This window comes from Polistes dominula, unplaced genomic scaffold, assembly GCF_049000335.1.
Source record: "Polistes dominula isolate Pdom_NZ unplaced genomic scaffold, Pdom_raw_medaka contig_29, whole genome shotgun sequence".
Classification (NCBI taxonomy): domain Eukaryota; kingdom Metazoa; phylum Arthropoda; class Insecta; order Hymenoptera; family Vespidae; genus Polistes; species Polistes dominula.
This window is the reverse complement of record NW_028300865.1, coordinates 1,062,918-1,085,614: the sequence shown is the minus strand read 5'-3', so window position 1 is coordinate 1,085,614 and position 22,697 is coordinate 1,062,918. Positions and strand designations below refer to the sequence as shown.

The following is a 22,697-nucleotide window of genomic DNA, read 5'->3' as shown; positions in this document are numbered from 1 at the left end:
GAAAATGCAATATGGTGTTCTTCATGCAGATACCAACGTAAATAAGAAAACGTTTGTTCATATTCGATTAAATTTTCTGATAATATCATCTTCGGACTGAAATTTAATGACGGAAATCATGTTTTTTCTTTTTTTCTTCTTTTTTTTTTTTATAATATTAACAACTAGAACTATTTGACAGTTGACATTTAATAATCTCTAACAAAACTAGTCAAAATGAGTATTCTTTAAAATAACACGTACAATATTTTGACTGATTATTATTTTATAAAATGAATTCAATGTTCTGAAATCTTAAAAAAAAAAAAAAAACAAAAACTATATAATAACAATAAAATTAATAATAAATAATATTTAATATCAAAATATTCTTGATATCAAATCAAATCAAATCAAATCAAATCAAAAACTAATCATTCAAAATGACTATAGTGTGGAGTTGTTGTTCCTAGTGTTAAAACAATTGTTAAATTTTTCATTTAAAAATCACATAAAAATTGTATTACAATCTCAAATCTTAAAAACTACTCTATATAATAACAATAAATACAATAATAACAAATCATTTGATATCAAAATATTCTTCATAACAAATTAAATCAAATCAAATCAAAACACCTCAATCATTTAAAATGACTAGAGTGTGTTGATAGTAGTTCTAGTGTTAAGATCATTTTCAATTAACAATAAATAAGATAATCCTTTCTCACCGATTAATTTGCCAATCTTTTTTACGTATCATTTTTGGCATAGGAATTGAAATACCGGATGGTGGTAAAGTTTGAAATGCTATTTCCGTTAATAAATTACGACTCAAATCGCTTATGAAATTCAAACTGACGACATTGTTCTCATCATAATAAATGTCCTTGGACTTGATTTGCCTTCTAGGCGTCAGTTTATCTGCAAAAGATAAGCCTTGGGTGGGGTGGGGTGGGGGGTTGGAGGGGGAGGACAAGGGAAAGAACAAAATATTCAAGTGACTTTAATAATTATCAGGAAACCAAGGAGAGATGATTAGAATGACATTTTTCAGAAAAATTTTTTTAACACACGTACAACCAACACATACAATGTTGTTGTCTCTGTCTCACGTATACACAGTGTAAACGTTTTCTTTTTTATCTCTTTTTTTTGTTTTCTTTTCTTATCTCTCTCTCTCTTATTTGAAAAAATTCATTTACATCTGTGTGACAAATTGTATATAATATCAAAAATAAATCTAATATAATAAAAGATGAGATATATATATGTTAATGACATTAATGATGTAATTAATTATATGATAACTTGTGTGAAAAATGAATTAATGATACCTATATAAACAAATTATATAATATACATTAATATTTTTACATGCTCGGCATACTGCAGTTAAAGGCTGAACTTAATCCCACTACTGTAAAAAGATAAAAATAGAAAAAAAACATACGCGTGATCATTAATTTTCTATTGAAATTATTATCTTGTTTATATATATATATATAGATAGGTATATATAGATATATATCAGAGAAAATAAAACGTAAAACTTACGATAATCTGCATCTTTATATTGAACCGTGTTATGTAAAGTCAATGCAAGATACGTGTGGTATTTTATATAACTGCTTTCCATTAAACTTAATTCCGTTACAGTACGTAATAGTTTTTTATAATCCCAATGGTCTCGAATATGGATACACATTTCTATTAACTGTATTCAATAAATTTATGTTAGATAATGTTATACAGAATTAATTAATATATTATTAATATATATATTATGCTATTTGTATGGTATCAATATACAGTGATGCATACAATATACCAATATATCAATATACAAGCACATTGTATAATTATATATACAATATATATTAATAATATATTAATTATATATTAGGTGGACCAGAGAGTAATGTCGCTTCCTAACCTTAAATTCAAACAAATACATTTTGAACAAATTGTTATTTATAAATTAATAACATAACATAACCTCATTATCAACAACCTTTCTTTTTTCATCTAGTATGCAAATTTTTAATACAAAACAGATCAAAATCAGATTGTTGATTAAAATATACAAATTGATGACATTACTTTTTGGTCCTCCTTATATATATTTCCAAAAGTATTTCCAAATATATAAATATAACTTCAATAATAGTTTTCAATACGTTAATATAATTTGTAATAATTCATATGACTATTATTTGAACGTAATTAAATCATTCTTGAAGTTAACCTCAAATATTTGCAAATATTTTATTACAAAGTATTTTCTTACATTATTTACTGTGGTCATTAAATCTTCAAATTCTTCGGTTAACAAACAATGTTTATGAACTTTATCCAAATATTCTCTGTGTACTGAAATAGACAACAACAACAACAACAACAACAAAATAATATTACACAACAGATAATTATAAAAAAAAAAAATGTAACATAGAATAGATTTTTAACATACCAGATATAACTCCATCGAGACTATCAGCTTGAGTTAAAGATTGATCAAACATGAATCCTAAACTTTGCAATACTTGTCCTGATAAATAAGCATGAATTGATCCAATAGCATGTAATAACCAAAAACGTAAACTTTCAAGACGTCTTATTTGAAAATGTTCAATATTATTTTTAGGATGTAATGATTTTAAACCTTCCAAGTCTACAAACAAAATACAAGTTAAATTAACAAGTATTTTTCTTAAATGTTTCATTATTATTGAAACAATAATAATCCTTTACCAATAAATTTTAAATTATTTAACGTCCACAAAGCCCATTTTAATTTTAATTGAAATCTAAATATCTCATTGTATTTAGTTAAAATGTCATCATTTAATACAATATTTATTGGCCATCCTGTTGCATAACATAAAGTAATATTATCAACAGCTTGTAACACTTGATGTGTATTATTAACATCTTGTACTATAATTGACCAATGTGAACTTGAATCTGGCCATTGTTGAGAAAGTATTTCTTCTAATATACATGATAAAAAATATGAATTATTCCACATTTGATTAGTTTCTATCTGTAAAAATATATATATTCATTAATTAATATATGAATTTTATAATGGTGTTTAATTAAAAATAAAACAAAGAGATCTGTTCTACCTCGTGAAATAATATCTGATAAAATTTATTCATAATATGACCAGCCTCCATCATATAAACAGATCTCATTAATTTCAAATGTGATTCCAATTTGTATTCCAACATCATTATATTTTTTACTAATTTACTAGCACTGCTATAACGCAAATCTAAAATTTCGGATAATATCTTTTCCAAAATTTTTTTTAATGGCAACGTGTGTTCTGCAACTTCCTGCAATCTATAGATATATATATATATATATATATATATATATATATTAATACATAATGCAATCTATAGATATATATTAATATAATAATTCAATAATACAAAAGATTACCTGTTAAATAATTTGTTACGATACTTGTTATCATAATTAGTGGATACACACTTTCTACTATCCACCACATCTTGTTCATATAAATCTAATGGTAGATAATCCTTGAATGCTTTCATTAAAAATGGATTATTCACAGCTGACAATTGTTGCATTATATTTTTTTCCAAATCTTCATCACATTCTGAAATTGGTGAAATCCCATCCACTTCTGATGGCGAATTATCAATTGGTTCATTTACCTCAGTTGTATATTTGCATATTTCAGACAATAACAAGGTATAAAATTCATCCTTCAAAGACATTCTCTTTTCTAAAATAATTCAAATAATATTAATTAAATAAAAAATGAAATATATGTGGCGGCGCGCGCTCAGCAGCGCCGTAGTCGGCGGAGGCAGGTATCACAGCGGACTGCGGAGACCCGATCTTTCCGAGGCGGCGAGCCGACCGCCTGCCGAACGCCGCCGAACGCCGCCGAACGCCGCCGAACGTCGCCGAACTGTCAGTCAGCTTACGACGATCTTCGCGATATCACATTCAAAAACCGTAATTGTTTTCTACGCTAAAAATCATCAACGATAAGGCTTCCTTCACGGCTACACCCTTTCCTCTCGGACCGGTATCTTACAATAAGAAGACTGTATCCTCATCGTCTCCAAATATATATATATATACCTTCAACTATAATTTTTTCATTCCACATTTCCATGATACGATTTAATGATACAAGTAAATCAATACTGTGTCCAATATGTTGTACTTTGTTAATTAATAATTGCATAACATTATCCTCTAAACAAATATCATCCAATGGTCTTGCCAAAAATTTGATACATTGGTCTTTACTTTTTGCAACTTCTTCATCTGAAATTCTAATAACAATGTATATGGTCATTTTTACATGAGACAAAATTTAACAATAGTTTTTTAATAAATTTGTACCTTTCTATTATAAATTCATCTCTCCAATCTTCTAAACGTCCATCACCTAACCATGTATCAATAATGTTCAAATATACAGGAATAGTTGACAGATACAAATTAACACATAAATAAGTCTTTTCTTGACAATGTGAGTTTGTAATTTGTAAAAGTAAATTTGAAAGTAACTTTGAAGCACAATTCCAATTTGATGATAATTTCCAATCGGTTACAGATATTTTGTGAATCTCGTGTAATATTTTAATTTTTTTAAAGGCTTTTCTAATGAGGCCAATAATGACAAAAGTGTTTGGCTACTAGCTGTAAAAATGTATACAGTAATTAATCAACGTAAATATATAATGTTTAAGTTTAAGTTATAATATAATTATTGTGTTTATTATATTTATATTATTATTTAATGTGTTTAAGAGTTAAAGTTATAATAATATAACATTAATTAAAAAATAATACCTTGTTTTGTAATATCTTTCTCAACGTTTATAATTTCTAACCTAAAATTGAAAAGTTTTTCTTTAATCGCAGCATTATATGCTTCGTATATGAATGGTGGTTTTTTATATTCCAAACAAGTTGTATCATCGTTCAACAATTCTTTGTCAAATAATTCTATGTCTTGTATCATAGATAAATATTCACAAAGTGGAGATAACATATTTTGAAAAGCAACCTGTACATACAAATGATTTATAAAAAAATACATTCAATATCAATATTAATACATTATTTTGTAAAAACTTACTGTAGTTAAACTTGGTACAGAAACATTAGGTCTAATACGAAATGTAAATTCACTTTCTCTCTCAAATATAGTCATCTCAGTTTGAACATGGAAAATCCATAGTATTTCTTTACACGCTTGGTATTCATTAAGTAGAACAATATCAGTGAAATCCTTATGAACTGTTTCATGCCTGTTTTATATATTAGATTACTTGGAAATATTGCGTTATACAACATGCTAAGGTTCTGCAATGAAATTACCAAATTTGACAGAAATGCGCATCGGGATATTTGCTGCATACAGGATATTTATAAATCACCGATTTATCCCACCATGTGTTTTGAACGTTTGACATCAACCATTTTCTTGATTCAAATTCTTCTATTAACGATTGCATTAATATATCGGATTTATGTTTAACATTTATTGATTCTTCGGATGTTATACCATCTACAGTTGTCAAAGTTGTTTCCACTGGCACACAGGAAAGATCTGATACTTTTTCTGTATCATCTGACCACTCCTGCATATAAATGAATTTATGAATAAAAATATCTTAAAACATATATATTACATTAAAAAACTTACATCACTACTTTCGTCATCCTTAAAATCACAAAAGAAATCTTCTTCTCCTTCTTTTAAATAATCAGCCCAATCAATCTCTTCAATGGCATCTTTTTCATTAGCAATGGTAACAGAATGAAAATCTCCTTGATATGATTTTAAATTATTCAAATCGACTTTGTCAATTTCAGATGATAAATCAAAAATCAAAGCTAACAAGGACCATTGTAAATCATATTGTGGATGATGTTCAAAATCAAAACTATTTAAAAAGAAATCGATGAGTTCTTGAAATTTTTTAGCCTCTTTAAATTTTGCATATACGGATAATTTGGTGGTAATATTGTTAATAGATTGTTTCACTGCATGACTATTAACAGAAAGATATTGATGATGTTTTATATTGGAAACAACGAAACGTTCACAGATTTGAAATCCTTCTTCATCTTCCTGTTATTAAAAAAAGTTATTTCCACTGGCTGTCATGATCATTTTGAAATTATTTCAGAACAACATAACCTACCTACCTCGAAATCAGTTATCGCTGTGATCAAAAGTTTTATATCACTTTGTATATCCTTTAAGATTTTTGTTCCCATTATTTATGTTAAAATAAATTCTTATATTAAATGTAACTTGATTAATTACTTCTTCATTAAAAAAGAATAAGCGCAGCATCGCAAGTAAACAATTTTATTAAAGACACATATTTAGTATCAGTTTTTACCTGCAGAGGCGTTGGCGTCGCCGTCAGTCAGTTTGGCGGTAAATTTGAATCAATCACGCACACAAGAAAGTACGTAATAAAATCAGATATTTATCGGGCTTTACTCCAAATTTTATTTTAATGATAATTTTATATATGTATGCTTGTGGTAAATAGTAAATATATCAATTTTGTCAAATAAACAACATTGTTTTGTTCTTGTTAATAATACTCTTTCATTTAAACACAATAATATATTATTTCACATTCGAATAAATGTACTTTAATAATTATTTGTATGATTGATTTTTAAAATAAATTTATAGAGTGTTGAAGTAAAGGTAAAAAAAGAACCAAGAAAATCACTTGATCAAAATAATTAAATACATAAAATATAATATGAATATAATTATTATATATATATATATATATAAATAAATTACGCTAAAACATGAAATATTCTATTAATCTAATAATAATCTAAAATTTATAACAATATGAAAATGTTAATATACTGTAGTATTCTAGACTCTTATACATTTGAGAATATCTATTATTAACATTAAATATTAAACTACATTGAATTTTGAAAGAAAAAAAAAAAAACACAATGATATCATATGTATTTCAATTAAAACATGTAATGCGTATATTAGTTTCTAATGTTGCTACGAAAAGGTACAACTCTATATTTATAGAACATAATACTTCAATAAATGACAAAAAAATATCTTGAAAATGTATATAAAAATCATGCAATATAAAATACTATCGAGATTCTAAGATATAAGCTGTATACTTAAAAACAAATTATAGAATATTTTCAGACTTAAATCTTGCATATTTGCTGCTACTTATTTGACTAACAAATCAAATATTTCTTACATATACTTTTTTATAACTAAGAAAACAGAAACAAACGTTGAAAAAGAAATCAAACAAAAATGTGAGAAAAATCAAACATTTTTTTCTACAAATTTCAAGATAATGACTATTTTAAATGCTATCTTTGTACGTTAAGGTGATTTTTATAAAAAGAACAAAAACAAAGAAAAATAATCAGTAAGAATAACAGAAGAATTTAGAAAAAAAGGATTACACTTAGAGAAGATACATAAAAAAAAAAAAGAAAAAAAAAAGATAAAGAAGAAGTTCTCCATTTTTTTTGAATGAAACTTTCACGAGGAGATATCAACTTCTTCTATCGTAGAAATAAGATTATCGAGTCCAAATAAAAATCCTTCTTCGTGATTGCCTTGTTCCCATGGACGTCTATGTGTCACTTTAAGGCCTTCCGGTAATTCGTAAGTTTTAGCAAAATCTATCAACCAAACTCCAACTTTTTCATTGTCATAAATCATGAAGATGCTACTACCTATGATCTAAACAAAAATAATATAAACAATGTTAATTTACCATATAAACATTATAATTAAACACAGATAATAATAATAATAATAATGTGATTAAAAATACATACTTCATGAGTTTGAAAGTATTTCGATTGTTCAATCTTTGTTCTTAGATTCTTAAGACGTTTCAACAAATTTCTACGAGTTTCCTCTTTATTTCGAAGAAATGTTTTCATAGTATTTAAAACTTCCTCGTGCGATTTAACTTTTTTTAATGTGATCGGCGGTGTTCCTGGTAATTTCATAGCTTCGATTCTAAATCCATGACTACACGTTGAACTTTGTTGTTCACGAAATTGCATATATCGTAATTTGGTAACAGCACGTTGTTCGTGTTCCTGTTCTGTAGGTGCATTCGGATCAACAGCAATCATCTTTTGATATAAATCTGATCTTGCCATGGTCTTCGATACTTCCGATTCTAAAAACGTTCGTGTACCCATTTTAATATCCATTACATGAGGATCGTTAAAACCAAATAATAAATCTTGTAACTCGATGAACGTGTCTCCTTTATATTCGACTTCTCTGTAATACCTACATTAAATAATAATAATAATAATTAAATATTGTTCGGATTTTACGAATTATTTGTTTTTTTTTTTTTAAACAATGTATAATAATATGTACCTTGGAATGCAATCTCGAAATGCATCATCTTTACTTAAAGCTTCGTAGACAATGCGTTCAGTATTTTCAACTCCTCCACTTTTTCTCTTCCATACAGTTCCAGGTCCAGCAGGTGCAAAACCATCAGGATGTCCAGATAATTGGAACCAAGATTTCAGTCTATTTTTCAATAATACATCGCTAGCTGGTGCAGTAAGATCCAAAGCATTCTAAGAAATAGATTGAAAATAAAATTAATTAATTAGAAATGCATAAATCAATGATTAATAATGAATATTCATTTTCAATATAAATATTAGATAAATTTACCAATGCGAGAAACTTCAAAGACAAATCTTCATCGGGCATAGTAGTATCGGAAAGAACAAGAGGAAATTGTTCCATTTTTTTGATAGTAGCTGCATCGTTTGGTAATTTGGCAATAGAATTGACGGTTCTTGGTCCAGCACTGTTGGACCGATTGGTACCAACGGATGTACTTCTCCTCCATTGCCGAAAGGCACTGTAATTGCTGTTACTTGAAGATGCATCCTTCTGACGTCTTGTATCTTTGCGTGCCGAAGAATCATGATTATTTATTCGGTTTTGTTCTTTGTTGGAAGAAGACTGTAACAAGAAAAACCTACTAAGAATTTAATTCAGTCGAGACAACATTTTATTTGATAAATAAACAATCAAATCTTTTATAATAAATGTTTCAATATATTATTTTGATTAATCTTAAAACATGTCACCCAAACAATAATTTCATTTACAATTAGACATTTTATAAATAAATCATTATGTTTACATTTTTTTTTTTTTTTTTTATATAATTATGATTCTTTTTGAAGTGAAAACTTCTTTTTATTTTGTTCTAACAAAAGTAGTATCGCAATTAATTTAAATCTTAAGAAAAACACACAATAAATTGTTTACATTAAAAAAAAAAGTAAAAAAGTAATAATACTTCGAAATAGAAAATGAACGGTGAATACGAAAAACGTGTTTGCGTTATCTTCTTTCACACACTGTCAAGAATTTACTGCATAACAGTAAGAATAAATGTATTTGCATACGGAGGAGGAGAACACGTCGAAGACACTTTTACAAAGACGTCACTGTATTTGTAACGAGAGAAATATAACGTCGTGTATAATACTGAATACATTTTCTAGGAAAAAAAAACGTGATAAGTATTTAACAGCAAATTAATTAATTAATTTTCTCTCTCTCTCTCTCTCTCTCTCTCTCTCTCTCACGCACATGAAAATCACGCAATGCGATTTGTTTCATTTCATTTTATTTTATATGTAAACATTGTCATGAATAAGATTATATAAACATTTGATTCAAATTGTTTGTTTGTATTCATTGTGACGATGAAATGAAAAGTCTTGAAACCTAACGAATGAGTAAAATGGGCTCCAAAATTTACAGTCATACACAAATTTTGAGTAAAATTATTGAGTTAATTTGCTAGACTCAAAACTTTTCAACTCTTCTCTTGTGTTAATCTGAAGATTTTTCTGAGCATATCAAATTGTTTGTTTGTATTCATTGTGACGATGAAATGAAAAGTCTTGAAACTTAACAAATGAGTAAATTGATTCCAAAATATACAGTCAGACACAAATTTTGAGAAAAATCATTGAGTTAAACAATTTGCTAGATTCAAAACATTTCAACTCTTCTCATGTGTTAGTCAGAAGATTTTTCTGAGTACATCAAATTGTTTGTTTGTATTCATTGTGACGATGAAATGAAAAGTCTTGAAACCTAACAAATGAGTAAATTGATTCCAAAATATACAGTCAGACACAAATTGTGAGAAAAATCATTGAGTTAAACAATTTGCTAGACACAAAACATTTCAACTCTTCTCATGTGTTAGTCAGAAAAGACTTTTCTGTGTACAAGATGATGAACAATACTTTAAATTAAAAACATGTGCATTCATTTGTATGAAACTTATAAGAAAAAAAAAAAATGAACAATGAAAGAAACGGTAAGAATTCAGTGTTTTGTAGAATGTAAATGCGCACTTATTATATATAGATATGTTGATAAATTTATAAATCATACATATATGTAAGTATAATAATATAAAAGAAAGGTGTGTACGTACATTTGGTTTTATCTAATCGGATTTTTTTTCTTTGTACACTGTTGCAAAGTCAAAGTCGAAGTTGAAGTCAAAAGACGTTAAGGAAGACGACAAATAAGCTGCCGATGATGCTGAAGGCGCCATCAATTTTATAGCTTTGTTATTATTTCACGACGTGTATATATATATATATATACAGTAATTGTTTATTCTCTACCTTAAATAGGAAGGATATCGGTGTCCATGTATTATATATGGCGTAACGACATAACATTACTATGTTTGTCACGTTTTCATAGTTAAAAATCGCATCTCAACTGAATAACAGCCGAGAGAGAGAGAGAGAGAGAGAGAGAGAGAGAGAGAGAGAGAGAGAGAGAGAGGCAGGTATCATCATCAGGTGTCCGTGTATTACGGAATTCGATTGAATCGTTGAACGTGTCTAACATTCTAATTATATTTTGCAAGGTAAAGGAACTTAGAGGACACGAGGAAATTGAATTAGCGAATCTATGTTTGCCAAACTAACTTGAGGTTCTTCTATTACCAATAGCAATAAGTAAATAAGTTATATATCCATCAAGGTCAATATGAGATTGCAGATTCTTCATCCATACGCTATACGTGTTAATATTTAAAAGAGATGTTTGATGAATTAAATATTCCAATAACCTTTTTCTTTCTTCTTTTCTATATGTTAGTCTTATGTGTTGAGAACTTTCTCACTATTATTAGATAAATATATCATTCAAAAAGTTACTTCATAAGAAATATGTAATTTAATATAAATGTAAATAATGAATATAACAATTTAAATTTGCAATCACATTTTTATAAATACTTGCCAAGATTAGTTCAAATAACTGTGCACATTTACAAGTTTCAAAGGTTTAACGTTTAACCTAAAAATATATATATATATATATAATTTTATATTATTATAATTATTATTATATTAATATTAAATTATATTATATATAATTCAATTATATATATGCAAAAAAAGAAATCGTGTTTTTAAACGGTAATTAAAACTAAATATAAGTACCACCATTTTCAGTATACCCTACTTTCTACCACACTAGTCAAAATGACAGGTGTGGTATATCTAGTGTTAAAAAATAATCAAAATAGAAAAAAAAAGAACAAAAAGAAAAACAAAAAAAAAGGAGAATGAGGAGGAAAAAAAACAAAATAACTAAACTATTTCTAGGTTTCAATTTCTTGACTAGACACATGCATAAATGATAATGATCTAGTTACTAGATACTAGATACCGTTTACGTCAATCGTCAAATAAATTCATAGTTCGTGTCCTTATTTGCATATACCTACACGTAATACTTAAATGATATCATTGATTTTTTATCTCTCTCTCTCTCTCTCTCTCTGTTTTTCAATCGATGATCTTTCACGTCGACATTTCACGATCGGAATTTCCACCAACGACGACGACAACGACGATATGGTTTATATTATTATAACACGATGACGAAGATAATGATGATGATGATGATGACAACGACCTAACCTTGTGCACACGTATATTGCAATTTGCGTGTTAAATAAGTCGAATAAGAAAAAAAGAAAAAATCTAAACGATTGCATGCGCTTATTTATCGATAGTAAAAAAAAAAAAAAAATAACAATTATAATCAAACAGGATATGTACGTGTTTTCTTACCGTCCAATGACACTTAGCGTCATGTTATACATTATTCTTATATATACATATGTTATACATTATTCTTATTTTTTTCTTTTTTAAATATGGATTATTATACTCGTCTAATTAATTCATGTGCAATCAATTTATTTTTTTTTCTTGATTATTTTTATTCACTTTTTGTATTTATTTGTTCTATATGGATTATTATACTCGTCTAATTAACACTAGATATACCAGACCAATCATTTTCACTGGTTGACGCCATTTTAATTCAAAATTACTATACTTCATGTAACATTTGATTTCTTTTTTGTAAATAATTGACAAATGTTTATAAATTCATTTATCTATTAAAATTATTATTGTTACAACATTTGTTGTTATTTTTTAAAAGTAAATAAAAGCTCAATGAAAGCTCAAAAAAAGCATTTTTCTTTTATACACCAATTATCATTTTGACTAATGTGGTAGAAATAGGTATATATGCTAGAGATCCCAATATTTAGTGTTAATTCCTGTCCAATGATTTTTTTTTTTGTATTATTTTTATATTAATGTTTTTTAAATAGGAAAACCTTATTAGTAATTGGTCGATAAAAATAATAATAAAAATAAACAAGAAAAAATCCCATAACTAGTCTTTACTCGGGATAAAACCGAGATAAAATTACAATGAGTCACAGATAAAACAATGTGGATGAAGGTAGAGGAGTAAAGGGGAAGTGTACTAATTGTGGGAAAGAAAAATAACAAAAAAAAAATAAGGATCTATATTAAAAATTACAAGTTTTTTCTTCTTCTTCTTCTTCTTCTTTTTTTTTCTAATCACTGGTAATTATGATAATATAAAAACGTACGAGAATTGACGTTAACAATGACTTCGATGTGAGTTTTAAGAGAAGTTTTACCGTGACATAAATACCATGATAAATTCTCGTTTATGTTGTTACACGAGTTCTCTACTCTCTTTTTTTTTTATTTTCTACTACTATTATCATTCTATTTCTAATACTCAAAAAAGAAAGAAAGAAATCAAAATGCATTATTAGATAATAATTTCACACAATTTGTAAATTGCATCTTGCATTACACTCATATGCATATTGTATTGCAATTATAAATAGAAACATAATATCAAAGAGATAAGGAAGAAGAGAGTTGAAAAGAAACAAATCAACGTTGACGATGAAACGATCAGTATGTTAATTAGAAAGAAAGGAAAGAAAAGAAAGAAAACAAAAAAACAAACAAACGTTGACGTTAACAAGATGCATCCTCCTAACTTAATTACAACCATATTTTATTTACCTTTAGACGTGAGGAAAAACAAAAGTGAGATATAGAGAAGAACAAAGATATAAATATAAAAAAAAAGCCCATAAATTACTTAATTACTATGTAATCGTGCATTTGAAAAACTAAACGAACTGAATAAGATCCAAATTTGGTAAATTTCTTTATTAGTAGATGTTGTGTTGTGATGATGATTAATGCTTTGAATTTAAATGACTTGATTATTGAATCATGACTGTAATGTTACCATAAATGGTAATAAGAATTTAAGAGAGAGAAAGACGATATTGTTTTTTAATCTTTTTTCTTTTTTTTTTTTCATTTTATACGTCAACATATAGGTTATGGTCAGTGTAAAGAATTCATGTGTATTGTCTAAAATTATGGAGGTTAGAGGTAAGGAGTAACATCTCAGTATATGTGAAAAGTGTCCGTCGAAATGCATTCAATTAGGTGGCGCCACAGTACGTAGAGTGTCAATTTTTAAAAGAAGCGCCAAATATTATTAGAGTATAATTGAAAAATAAACAAGGAACACAAATTTTACCCATAACTGTCTTTGTTATTCGCATACTTTTTCATAAAATTAAATGATAAAAAATCAATAAACTTACTATTCACAGTTCACGAAATAAAATCACTTTAGAGCTACACGTTTTCTCATAATAATTCTTTAAGGTTATGTTTACTGCATTATTACATAACTCGACATACTTCAATTCATTTACAGTTGCTACATTCATATCACACCTCTAAGTTCACCAGCGCCATTCTGGAAGATTTTGGAACTGTTATTTATAGAAAACACTGGACACTTTTTCACATTTTCTCCCATAAGAGATGTTACTCCTTACCTCTACCCTTCATATATAGAATACAAAAATTGTATTGGGATCTTTAGCACTTGAATACGCTATCTGATGGCTAAATTCAAAATTAGAGTAGATAGGTCGAATTTTGCTACGTCACCCCCCCCCCCTGCCAGAGATTCCAATACAATACTCAACAAAGTATATAACATTGTATAGTTTGTTCAAAACATTTTGGATCCGATCCAATTTACGAGTATAAATTGTGTTTTCAATTGGCCTGTGTTTAAAACACTAAGTACAATAATAGAATAACAGAATATATATATATTAATCAAAGATTAAATTCATATAGGCAAGTCAGTCAAGAAAACTCGTGCACGAGTGGGTGCACGTGTGAGTGCACGTGTAGGTGGACAATACGCAAAGTTCAAATCATTTCATGATCATACGTGACCATACATACACCTGTTGCGATTCGTTTTACTTATAATAACTTCATATTATTTCATTCTCTACTTCCTTTTATGTTTTAAACAAAAACTTACAGAAGCATATATTGTAGATTGAGATTTTATACAATGCTCACAGATAATTTGAAGTATAGCAATAAAAGTATTATTTTTCTTATAAATTAATCTTTATCATTTTCCTCGTAAACGTATTTAAAAAACATTCGTGTTCGTGTGATTAAAATAACATATATATATATATATATATATATATATATATATATATATATATATATATATATAATAGAAATGAATTATTTATAATATTTTGATGATGCACAGCTTTACTCATTGTCATTTAACAAAAGTAAACATTTGACAAAATAACGCTATATTTTAACATACATGAATATGTATCATATTATGGATACAGAATTCAATTTTAACACAAAGAAAAAAAACCTATAGACATTTCATGCATATCTATTCCTATCGTGAACGGTTAAAAAATGACCGCTTAAAATGCATATATTTTCATATAGAATAAGATTTGAACGAATTGGATAACGAACAATATATACCTTGTTTTATTTAGAAATGAATAATGTACATTTTTTGTTTTCTTTTTTCTTTTTTATACAAACAAATTACAAAACGTAGTAGTTTGACCGCACGTGGTATAAAAGTTTAGTGTTAATGCATATATAATCGATGCCGATAAAAAGAGAAGTCTAGAAAAGAAAATGACAACACAAGATATGAAAATTTGAAGAAGATAAAAAATAAGGAAAGAAAAAGAAAGGTAAAAAACAAAGAGAGAGAGAGAGAGAGAGAGAAAGAGGGAGAGGAGGTGGAGGAGGTGGGCAAAGTAAACCGGATAAAGCAATGACGTAAATGTCGGTCAAGTTTCATCGAAACCCACATTACAAGCTTGCTCGACCACGAGATTAAATCGTATCACGAAGCAAGAGAGCAGAGAATATATATATATATATAAAGAGTATATACATATAACGGGTCAATGATCTTCCGTTGGAAAGCGGGTAGTTTCACGAATCAACGAGGGCATGAACTCTTTATATACCCGACGTCAGCAAACGACGTACTACGTTACGCACGATACTCCTCTTTTATTCATAGACATCCAGGAGATATCATTGTACTTCGCTTTTGTCCATCTTTTCAATGTTACCCATCTACTCGAGAGGTGAATCTTTTTTGTATTTTGTATTTTTGTATTTTTTTTTTTTTCCAATGCTTTCACGAGCGGTCAAATGTCCAACTGTGTGTCTTGTAATAAATGTAGTAATTTGTAAAAAAAAAGAAAAAAAAAGAATTATACGTGCATATTATTCATTTACAAATGAAAATAAATATTATGTTAGTCATTAAGTGAGTTATAAATTACATTTAATATTCATGTTAATCGTTAAAATTCGAATATCATTTATGTATACGTTATTAGTCTAGATAAGCTGCAAAATTAGCTGATTTCTCTGTACTTTTGACATGACACTTTTAACATGCATATAACACTTATATGACACAACATATTATTTCTTTTAAGAACAATGATTTTCTCGTTTTGGAATGTGAAACAGGAGAATTTTGGTTGCCAGTTTTCTCTTTAACGTCTTTTTGGTATTGAAAAATCTCATCAGTGGTCATTTAAATATTAAAATATGTTTCTTTTTTTTTCTTTCTTTCTTTCTAAATTTGACTGCTCTCACGGCTGAATATGTATGCATGAAGTGTTAATAATGATCCTGTTGAAAATCAATATTTAAAAGTAGAAAAATTAGTCAAATATTCATGAATATGATTATTTAGTAGTAGTATAAACAATACATACTTTGAACGTGGTTTCTTTTTTTATTCATATCTTGTTTCATTCAATGTTTCATTCTTTGACTATTAAGTAATAATTAAACTGTTTTACTAAGATCTTACCTAATATGAAAAAATGCATACGATGAAATGTTACATTATCAAAGTTCAAAGTTTTATTAAAAAAAAAAAAAAAAAAAAAAAAAAAGAGACAAGTTATCTATCTATATTACAAATATAACATATCATAGGAAGAAGTCTTACTTTTATCAGAAACTTAACTGTTATATTTGAGAAATGAACACGAAGTTATCATTGTAGAAGAAAATGAGTGTTTAACAAAAAGCCACCACACCTTACACAATATTAATACAATTTTATTAACAGACCTTAACACAGTTTCGTTTTTAATTTATTACATAAAAGAAAAATATTGAAATAATAATAATAATAATAATAAATTTACACAAAGATTGATAATTTATACTATGTAATTATCTCAGGGTTATTTAAATGAAAATTGTATTAATAGTATACAAAAATAGTTGACATAGATAGTAGGGTGGTGGTGGTGGTGGTGATAGTATGCTTATAACAAACGTATAAAGTTGAAATAAAGATTAATAATACGAGATAACGAGATGTTATTCTCTTCATCAAATAAGTTTGCATACCTTGTTGAAGTGAGCCTGCAAAAGCCGCTCATACTGATCAACCGCACGTAGACAAAGTCTCGTGGTGAATGTTTCCATTCGTGTTGGTAGGGGTGCGTGACACACGCTACTTGACATTATTCCCTTTTTAGTTTTTTGTTTTCTACACTCCTCCTATATCTTTCTTGTTTTTCCTTCCTTTCAAATTATTCACGCACTTTCCTCTCAAAACGTCACTTTTTACGGTTATGCACTTGGCACACACACGTATTATTTACGAAACATCGATTAAAAATCAATTAAACTTCTCGAATGTCTATCGTCTCTTTTTGTTTGTTTTTTCTTTTTCTTTCAGAATTACAGTTAAATTAAATTCTATATTTGTATCATTCCTTGTCCTCTTGTATATCTTCAACATAGATGTAAGAAGAAATATATAAACACCATAAGAAATACTTTCACGTGCACCGTAGATGTGAATATCAGTTCGAAAAAGAGAAAGCGATGGTTGCGTCCTCTGACCAATAAGGATGCAAGAATACTAATCTAGAGATACGATTTGATTGGTTGTATCGATTTGATTGATGATAATTTACTTTCGTTTGATTTTATTTCACATATTCGTTGAATTAATTATAATTATATTTGAAATACTTCTATCTACTCGTTTAATGTTTTTATCTATTATCTATGAAAAGAAATTTATCTGATAACAGAAAGTTTCACTAATAACGTGTGTAAAGTTTTATTCTTCTGTGTAAACGAAAAAAAGAACACGCGACAGACAGTACAAGAGTGAGAGAGAGAAAGACAGTAAAAGAAGATAAAAAGAAAGATGATGATGATGATGATTCGTTGAACTATATAACAACAACACGAAACACTTTCCTCGATGCTTCGTATTATACTGACTCGCGAATGAAGCACGAGAGTAATTTTATTGGCTTGCTTCTCTTGTGCGACGACGCGTCGAAGAACATCGTCGAATAGCATCGTCGAATAGCAACGTCGAGCTACCACCATCCCCACCCCCACCACAATCACCATACCACCACCACTATCAATACAACTACCATTACCACCAAACACTCTCAACTAAGTTGAACACGTGAACGAGAATCGATAATGATTATTCGGGTCACAGCCCCCTGCATCCTTTATTTCAAAGAGAACACATTTTATTCCTACGACGTTGCAAATATATATTTCTATGTTGATATATTTATTACAACTATGTCTAACAGGATTTTTAATTACAACAACAACAACAAAAATGTCTTTATAAAATTGTATTCTTTTCAAATAGTTGAAGCTCTGTTTTTTTATTTTTTTTATTTTCCTTATAAGATTTAATTCTATTATACGTTATTATTATACGTATAACAATAATAAATTCTATTATAGTTTTGACGTGAAAACGGAACTCGAATAATAATGATAATAACTGCTAGAATCAAATGTTGTTTGAATGAGTTGTAACGCACCTGGATAATAAATCATCTTTGGTAAATATTACTAGCAATTGTCATGTATTAAAAATATGAGCATAATAATTAATTAGTGTTAGCAATGCCAATATACATCTGGTCTTTTAGTTTGAAAAATTATCGTTAATACTTAAATACTTGTCAAAGAAAATTTTGTAAAAAAAAAAAAAGAAAAAAAATCAATTTGATATTACGTTGAAAAAAAAAATATTATATAATATTTAAATAGATTAATTCTAATCGATATATATATATATATATATATATATATATATATATATATATATATATACATTTCTTACATTCAGTTTAAAAGTTGTGAATATATATATATATATATATAGAGATTATAAACATGAAATTTAAATTTAACATCAATATGCTATAAATTAGACACGCGTAGTGATATCTTTATCGTAACAAATTTAGATTATTGCAACTGTTTGTTGAAGATAAGCAAAAATGCACTAAACAATCATTGGATAGTTTCTAATGGCTGAACAATTTGTTAAAAATATAAAAGTTGATTAATTTTAATTGAATTTTCTAAAGAAATTACATTTTATTTTGGATTTTATACAAGTTGATTATAATTAAAATGCTAATATAATAATTATACTTAGTAAAAAAGAACGATTGAAATCAAATAAATTATCGAATTAATAAATTTATCTTCTCATTTATTTATATATACTTATGACACTTAACTTTGTAAAATCCCTAAAATAATTATACTGACCTGTTTAACTGAATAATATAAATTTAACGTTGACATATATACCTATTCATATATCTTATCGTCAAAATACAAAGTAATTTATTTTTATACGTTGATTAATCGTCCAAGATACCGAACCACTCATTTTATTTCATTTTAAGATCAATAGTTTTTAAGCAGTGAGCCATAAAACTCCTCCTCCTCCTCCTCTCTGCGGGGACCATTAAAAAAAAAAAATGTCATTATGACTCAAATAGGGAATTAAGATATCTCATCGGCGATACCTCTTTATTTATTCTTATCAAATATGTCTCTGGTATATTTGAATTTCTTTTTTTTTTCCAAAACATACATGGTCTCGTTTAAAAAAAAAAAAAAAAGAAAGAAAGAAAAAAAAAACAAAAAATGTATTTGCGTGAAAAGTACTGTTTTACAATTAGATAAATGTATATACGGTATCAACAATCTTGTTGCTTGTGAAACAAGAATTTCTGATAAGTATTACATCATACCAAATATCTCTCTTCCTAACATTTTCTTTTTCCTCTCCCTCTTTTTTTTTGTCTCTCTTTCACATTAATTCAGGTCAGAAATGGAATTTATGTTGCGTCCTATGTTTTTTTCTTTCATATTTTCTAATTTACTGACGTAAGAGAAAACGTCTGTGAAAGTATTGTACGATGTTGATGTCAATAAAATTGTTCTAATGTTTTATTTGATTTTTTATTTTAAAAATAATATAAGATTTAAAATAATTATTTAATAAATTTAATTATATATATATCAAATTTAAAAGCTAAACAAATAAATACGTAATAATAAGATTAATATTATATTAAGGTTATGTTATAATAATAATTTAATATTAATAATAAGGTTAATATTATATATTAAGGTTATGTTATATATATATAATAATAATTTAATATTAATATAATAAGGTTAATATTATATTAAGGTTATATTAATAATAATTTAATGATAAAAATAAGAAATTTGGAAGTAAATTTTAATAGAAATGATATTAAACAATGAAAAGAACAAATATTTAAAATAAAATATTGAAAATAATGAAAAATAAAAAAACAACGTATATCGTTGCATCGACATGAATTTGGAAAGAACCTTTTTACGATAACAGAATGTTAAAGAAGGAATTAGGTTATACAGGTGCGTTTTGTCTGTAACATTTTCATATGTTACGCGAATATGAAGGAACGTTTAAAATAAACGAAAGAAGAGAATTACTCACATCAATGGCTCATGGAATTTTGTTCAAATGGAATAGTCGTGTATCATCGAAGGCTTCCTCGTATAAATTCATTCTACAAAACTTATTATTCTTTGGTATCAATCAATGATGATTCATCGTGTAAAGATCGATTGCGTATCAACGATTTTCTTCAAAAAGAAATTGAAGTACACCTAAAAAAAAAAAAAGAAAATAAATTCGTATTAAATAACATTCTTTTTAATTATTTTAATTATTGTACAAAATATTGAAGTTTATCATCTTCATTAATAATTTTATATTCTCCATATTTAAATACTTAAATAATATTTACTATATATTGGGTTGACAAGAAAGTTTTCTTTCGGTTTTCTAATGTAAAATCAAACTCAATTGTTTTTAAACTAACAATTGTAAACAAAATTACACGAAATTTGTTTCTATAGCAACCTAAAAGTGTCACTACCAAACTTCAAAAGAAAAAAAATTTTAACATTAACAAAAGAATAACGAAAAAGATAAACATAACGCTATCTGTTGGTGCAAGCCGAAATTACTTTTTTGCCAACCCAATACAATGAATCACATAGGAATATATTAGTAAATTTAAATATATATTATATATATTTAATATATTAGTAAATAATAGAAATATTAGTAAATTTAAACATATATATATATATATATATTTATATACAGAACTATTACGAATTTTATCCTAGACGATGACAATCACGATGATAGGAATAAGAATGTGAGTTGGATACGTATAAAAAATTAACCGGATAAATTCCGACCGGAACTGAACATTCACGTATAAGTACGTGTGTATATATATGTATAGTATTATATGTATATAATTACTTACATGTTACGTAATACACAAGATGATACCAACTTCGTGATCCAATGGAATGAAGTGTGTTGAAAATTTGATCATAAAATGTAAGCTATAAAAAAAAGAAAATTATTGTAATAAAAATAAAATAGTGTATATATATATATATATAAATAGAAGATAATTGTTAATTAGTTAATTTCGAAGGAAATGTGTATGTATACCTTCGATGCACCTTCTTCCTCAAAATCCACTGTTAGACTGAAACGTTGTCCTCTATCAAAGTTATTTTATTGAAAATTGTTGCGCATGTGTATAACGGAGATAATGTTCGTAATTAATAGAATTTAAGATTATAATGTTCTGAGTTTAGTATTTTTTTTTTTTTTTGAATTTTATACGATTGTTTTTACAAAGGTATACTTGTTTCAGTATTCCTGCGCAGTAATGACTTCGTAGGTCAAATGTTCGTCTAATAAACTTATGTAATATAAGTAGAGTGCATTAAACTATTAAAATAATTATTAATTAATTGAAAGAAATGTGTATTGTTGTTTAAAAACACCGAGTATATGATCGGGAGTACCGTCTACCTCAAAATTCCCCTTCAGACTGGTGCGATGTCCTCTGTCAAAATTCTTTTATTCAATGTTGTTTATATGACATTCCGAACGTTGCACATGATCATAACGAAAATAATTCACCTAATTAATAGAATTTAACATTATAACGTTCCAATTTAAAGATTTTTGTTCATTCTAATATATTTATAATATATAAATATATTTTCTAATATATTAATAATTAGTTTTTTTACGCCCCTGGTGCAGGGTGACTGCGTGACTGACCTGCAGTGATGACTGCAAGGGTCAAATGTTCATCTAATAAAATAGATCGAAATTTAGTAATATTCAAAGTACATTAATTAATTGTATAATATTTAAACAATATTACGTTAAATTATTCTTAAATTTGCAAATTATTTCCTAAATTAACGTAAAAAAAAGAAAGGTTTATTTAAATTTATTTCATTTATTTACAGGTTAATTTAATACGAAACCAACAAGATTATTTAATCCTATTTCATGAATATTTTTATTACTTTAATTTACATAAGAGTTCAAACTCGATACGTTTAATACCGTATATTATACTCCTCGTATTTCTTTACGTCAATGCAATAAGACACCAACAACGAGAGACATAATACGTTTAATATAC

The 22,697-nt window shown here is 27.0% G+C and overlaps 2 protein-coding genes across 4 annotated transcripts; both read right to left on the bottom strand.

Annotated features, from left to right (window-relative positions):
* Nucleotides 1–1,012: 1,012 nt before the first annotated feature.
* Nucleotides 1,013–6,952, bottom strand: Grip128 (gamma-tubulin complex component 5). Its single transcript, XM_015324738.2, is given in 15 exon segments — nt 1,013–1,399; nt 1,537–1,696; nt 2,270–2,352; nt 2,453–2,653; nt 2,734–3,025; nt 3,111–3,330; nt 3,433–3,742; nt 4,108–4,304; nt 4,375–4,621; nt 4,624–4,674; nt 4,828–5,044; nt 5,117–5,288; nt 5,359–5,621; nt 5,687–6,115; nt 6,193–6,952. Coding segments are annotated over 15 exon segments (2,961 nt in total). The 5' UTR covers nt 6,265–6,952; the 3' UTR covers nt 1,013–1,352.
* A 561-nt stretch (nt 6,953–7,513) lies between these two features.
* Nucleotides 7,514–22,253, bottom strand: IP3K1 (inositol-trisphosphate 3-kinase-like protein). 3 transcript variants are annotated; one of them, XM_015324745.2, is made up of 8 exons: nt 21,701–22,253; nt 21,507–21,588; nt 20,660–20,832; nt 17,224–17,611; nt 8,723–9,019; nt 8,414–8,622; nt 7,852–8,320; nt 7,514–7,753 (listed from the first exon to the last, which is right to left on the bottom strand). In XM_015324745.2, exons 4-8 carry the CDS (start codon nt 17,338–17,340, stop codon nt 7,550–7,552), a joined length of 1,296 nt encoding a protein of 431 aa, XP_015180231.1. In that variant the 5' UTR covers nt 17,341–17,611; nt 20,660–20,832; nt 21,507–21,588; nt 21,701–22,253; the 3' UTR covers nt 7,514–7,549. The 3 variants fall into 3 exon arrangements, with proteins under 3 accessions (XP_015180231.1, XP_015180232.1, XP_089026332.1); XM_015324746.2 differs by having other exon boundaries at nt 8,723–9,035; nt 21,701–22,104; XM_089170206.1 differs by lacking the exon at nt 17,224–17,611 and having other exon boundaries at nt 8,723–9,035; nt 21,701–22,104.
* Nucleotides 22,254–22,697: the final 444 nt, after the last annotated feature.

Excerpts from the sequence above, each read along its gene's own strand:
- IP3K1 (XM_015324745.2), bottom strand. The coding sequence starts at position 17,340 with ATGTCAAGTAGCGTGTGTCACGCACCCCTACCAACACGAATGGAAACA. Across the intron at positions 8,623-8,722 it reads CTTTGAAGTTTCTCGCATTG|AATGCTTTGGATCTTACTGC; the intron begins GTAAATTTATCT and ends TCTATTTCTTAG. Across the intron at positions 7,754-7,851 it reads AATACTTTCAAACTCATGAA|ATCATAGGTAGTAGCATCTT; the intron begins GTATGTATTTTT and ends ATTTTTGTTTAG.